Source organism: Diplotaxodon limnothrissa, linkage group LG14, assembly GCF_057381915.1.
Source record: "Diplotaxodon limnothrissa isolate DT_005_m linkage group LG14, D_limnothrissa_male_GT1.1, whole genome shotgun sequence".
Taxonomy (NCBI): Eukaryota; Metazoa; Chordata; class Actinopteri; order Cichliformes; family Cichlidae; genus Diplotaxodon; species Diplotaxodon limnothrissa.
Genome location: NC_140609.1, coordinates 12,560,928 through 12,565,684, shown reverse-complemented (window position 1 = coordinate 12,565,684; position 4,757 = coordinate 12,560,928). Strand labels below are relative to the sequence as shown.

General features: G+C 44.1%; 1 protein-coding gene across 1 annotated transcript; it reads left to right on the top strand.

Annotated features, from left to right (window-relative positions):
- The first annotated feature begins 711 nt into the window (after window positions 1–711).
- LOC146618515 (uncharacterized) lies at window positions 712–4,395 on the top strand. Its single transcript, XM_085371515.1, has one exon. The coding sequence runs from the start codon at window positions 712–714 to the stop codon at window positions 4,393–4,395; it is 3,684 nt and encodes a 1,227-aa protein (XP_085227641.1).
- The last annotated feature ends 362 nt before the right edge of the window (window positions 4,396–4,757 follow it).

The following is a 4,757-nucleotide window of genomic DNA, read 5'->3' as shown; positions in this document are numbered from 1 at the left end:
AAATGGAACGACTTTTTCATCGACAGTGACCGCATCTGCTTAAATTTTGAACTCCTCGATGAAAGCCTGTGGCAGTACATGCGGTACCGGAGGAACCGGGTTCTCCCAGTAACAGAAATCAGGCCAGTGTTATTTCAGCTCGCAAATGCCCTGTCCCACCTGGGTTCTTTGGGAATAGTGCATGCTGACCTCAAACCTGGAAACATAATGGTTGTGGACCGCTATGAGTGTCCAATCAAAGTCAAACTTACAGACTTTGGTTTTGCATGTCCCGCATCTACAGTGATTCCTGGTGACTGTGTGGGGACGGTTGGTTATAAAGCACCTGAGGTTATGATTGGTAGTCTATTTAATGAAGCAATAGACATGTGGTCCCTGGGGCTGGTAGCTGTGGAGCTTGCTACAGGGTTTCCTTTCTACCCTGGGAGAAATGATTATGATGTTTTGAAATTCATCATACAGACCCAGGGACAGCCACCAGATCATGTTTTAGACTCTGGCTTTTACACTGATAACTATTTCATAAAAGACAACTACAACGGACAACACTGGACATTTAAGACCGAAAGACAATTTCAAGATGAGACAGGTTGTCAGTCCAAGGACACTCGATGCATAAAACTTAAGTGCCTCGATGACCTTGAACAACTACTGAAGATAAGGGGGTGTTGGGAAAAAATCCAAAATGTATTTGTCAGCCTAATCAAAGAGATGTTAGCATTGGATCCAAACCAGCGCATAACACCCTCGGAGGTTCTCCACCACCCCTTTTTCAATCCTGGCCTCTCTAAGAGTTCTCCCTGCACTGACATGAGTAGCACAGGGGGACAAAACCTTGTGGTCTCTCAGCAGCCTTCTAGTTGCAAAAGAGAAGAATCACAGAAAATCAGCTGCAGTTCCCAAACCTCAGAAGAATTTTCTCAACAAGAATACGTCAACGCATCAGCCAACACATCCTCCTCTATAGATGATCTTGAAATATCTAAAGGGACCTTTTTGGGAGGTCACTACGAGGTCGAGGGTTTCCTTGGAGAAGGGGGCTTTGGTATTGTAACCAAATGTTGCAATACAAAAACCAACGAATTTGTTGCTATCAAAGTCAACAAAAATAACCCTGAAATTCTGCAACAGGCAAAAATGGAAATTCTCATCCTGGAGCAGCTGCGAGGCTTGGATGCAGATAGATGCAACATTGTTCAATGGAACGACTTTTTCATCGACGGTGACCGCATCTGCTTAAATTTTGAACTCCTTGACCAAAGCCTGTGGGACTACATAGAGGACCCGGAAAACCAGGGTCTCCCCATAAGCGAAATCAGGCCAATTTTACATCAACTCACAAATGCCCTGTCCCACCTGGGTTCTGTGGGAATAGTGCATGCTGACCTCAAACCTGGAAACATAATGGTTGTGGACTGCTATGAGTGTCCCATCAAAGTCAAACTTATAGACTTTGGCATTGCATGTCCCGCATCTACAGTGATTCCTGGTGACTGTGTGGGGACGGTTGGTTATAAAGCACCTGAGGTTATGATTGGTAGTCTATTTAATGAAGCAATAGACATGTGGTCCCTGGGGCTGGTAGCTGTGGAGCTTGCTACTGGGTATCCTTTCTACCCTGGGAGAAATGATTATGATGTTTTGAAATTCATCATACAGACCCAGGGACAGCCACCAGATCATGTTTTAGACTCTGGCTTTTACACTGATAACTATTTCATAAAAGACAACTACAACGGACAACACTGGACATTTAAGACCGAAAAACAATTTCAAGATGAAACAGATTATCAGTCCAACGACACTCGATCCATAAAACTTAAGTGCCTCGATGACCTTGGACCAATGCTGAGTATAATGTGGGGCAAGGAAAAAATCCAAACTGTATTTGTCAGCCTAATCAAAGAGATGTTAGCATTGGATCCAAACCAGCGCATAACACCCTCGGAGGTTCTCCACCACCCCTTTTTCAATCCTGGCCTCTCTAAGAGTTCTCCCTGCACTGACATGAGTAGCACAGGGGGACAAAACCTTGTGGTCTCTCAGCAGCCTTCTAGTTGCAAAAGAGAAGAATCACAGAAAATCAGCTGCAGTTCCCAAACCTCAGAAGAATTTTCTCAACAAGAATACGTCAACGCATCAGCCAACACATCCTCCTCTATAGATGATCTTGAAATATCTAAAGGGACCTTTTTGGGAGGTCACTACGAGGTCGAGGGTTTCCTTGGAGAAGGGGGCTTTGGTATTGTAACCAAATGTTGCAATACAAAAACCAACGAATTTGTTGCTATCAAAGTCAACAAAAATAACCCTGAAATTCTGCAACAGGCAAAAATGGAAATTCTCATCCTGGAGCAGCTGCGAGGCTTGGATGCAGATAGATGCAACATTGTTCAATGGAACGACTTTTTCATCGACGGTGACCGCATCTGCTTAAATTTTGAACTCCTTGACCAAAGCCTGTGGGACTACATAGAGGACCCGGAAAACCAGGGTCTCCCCATAAGCGAAATCAGGCCAATTTTACATCAACTCACAAATGCCCTGTCCCACCTGGGTTCTGTGGGAATAGTGCATGCTGACCTCAAACCTGGAAACATAATGGTTGTGGACCGCTATGAGTGTCCCATCAAAGTCAAACTTATAGACTTTGGCATTGCATGTCCCGCATCTACAGTGATTCCTGGTGACTGTGTGGGGACGGTTGGTTATAAAGCACCTGAGGTTATGATTGGTAGTCTATTTAATGAAGCAATAGACATGTGGTCCCTGGGGCTGGTAGCTGTGGAGCTTGCTACTGGGTATCCTTTCTACCCTGGGAGAAATGATTATGATGTTTTGAAATTCATCATACAGACCCAGGGACAGCCACCAGATCATGTTTTAGACTCTGGCTTTTACACTGATAACTATTTCATAAAAGACAACTACAACGGACAACGCTGGACATTTAAGACCGAAAAACAATTTCAAGATGAAACAGATTATCAGTCCAACGACACTCGATCCATAAAACTTAAGTGCCTCGATGACCTTGGACCAATGCTGAGTATAATGTGGGGCAAGGAAAAAATCCAAACTGTATTTGTCAGCCTAATCAAAGAGATGTTAGCATTGGATCCAAACCAGCGCATAACACCCTCGGAGGTTCTCCACCACCCCTTTTTCAATCCTGGCCTCTCTAAGAGTTCTCCCTGCACTGACATGAGTAGCACAGGGGGACAAAACCTTGTGGTCTCTCAGCAGCCTTCTAGTTGCAAAAGAGAAGAATCACAGAAAATCAGCTGCAGTTCCCAATACTCAGAAGAATTTTCTCAACAAGAATACGTCAACGCATCAGCCAACACATCCTCCTCTATAGATGATCTTGAAATATCTAAAGGGACCCTTTTGGGAGGTCACTACGAGGTCGAGGGTTTCCTTGGAGAAGGGGGCTTTGGTATTGTAACCAAATGTTGCAATACAAAAACCAACAAAGTTGTTGCTATTAAAGTCAACAAAAATAACCCTGAAATTCTGCAACAGGCAAAAATGGAAATTCTCATCCTGGAGCAGCTGCGAGGCTTGGATGCAGATAGATGCAACATTGTTCAATGGAACGACTTTTTCATCGACGGTGACCGCATCTGCTTAAATTTTGAACTCCTTGACCAAAGCCTGTGGGACTACATAGAGGACCCGGAAAACCAGGGTCTCCCCATAAGCGAAATCAGGCCAATTTTACATCAACTCACAAATGCCCTGTCCCACCTGGGTTCTGTGGGAATAGTGCATGCTGACCTCAAACCTGGAAACATAATGGTTGTGGACCGCTATGAGTGTCCCATCAAAGTCAAACTTATAGACTTTGGCATTGCATGTCCCGCATCTACAGTGATTCCTGGTGACTGTGTGGGGACGGTTGGTTATAAAGCACCTGAGGTTATGATTGGTAGTCTATTTAATGAAGCAATAGACATGTGGTCCCTGGGGCTGGTAGCTGTGGAGCTTGCTACTGGGTATCCTTTCTACCCTGGGAGAAATGATTATGATGTTTTGAAATTCATCATACAGACCCAGGGACAGCCACCAGATCATGTTTTAGACTCTGGCTTTTACACTGATAACTATTTCATAAAAGACAACTACAACGGACAACGCTGGACATTTAAGACCGAAAAACAATTTCAAGATGAAACAGATTATCAGTCCAACGACACTCGATCCATAAAACTTAAGTGCCTCGATGACCTTGGACCAATGCTGAGTATAATGTGGGGCAAGGAAAAAATCCAAACTGTATTTGTCAGCCTAATCAAAGAGATGTTAGCATTGGATCCAAACCAGCGCATAACACCCTCGGAGGTTCTCCACCACCCCTTTTTCAGTCCTGGCCTCTCTAAGAGTTCTCCCTGACATGAGTAGCAAACGGGGACCAAACCTTGTGGTCTCTCAGCAGCCTTCAAAACAGAAAGATCATAGAGAATCAATCTCCAGCATTGCTTCAACCACGGACAAAAATGACAAAAACACAAACAGGGATTGTAAAAAGCCATTAACAGCAGATTACATTGCAAGAATTAATTAAGCTGCTCCAATAATGATCACTTTGGCTTTTTTGTCTTTTTTAATTTTCACTCCCCCCACCCCAACCAGTCGCGACAGATGGCTGTCCCTTTAAGAGCCTGGTTCTGTCGAAGGTTTCTTCCTTTTAGAAGGGAGTTTTTCCTTCCCACTGTCGCTCATTGCTTGCTCATAGGGAATCACTTGATTGTTGA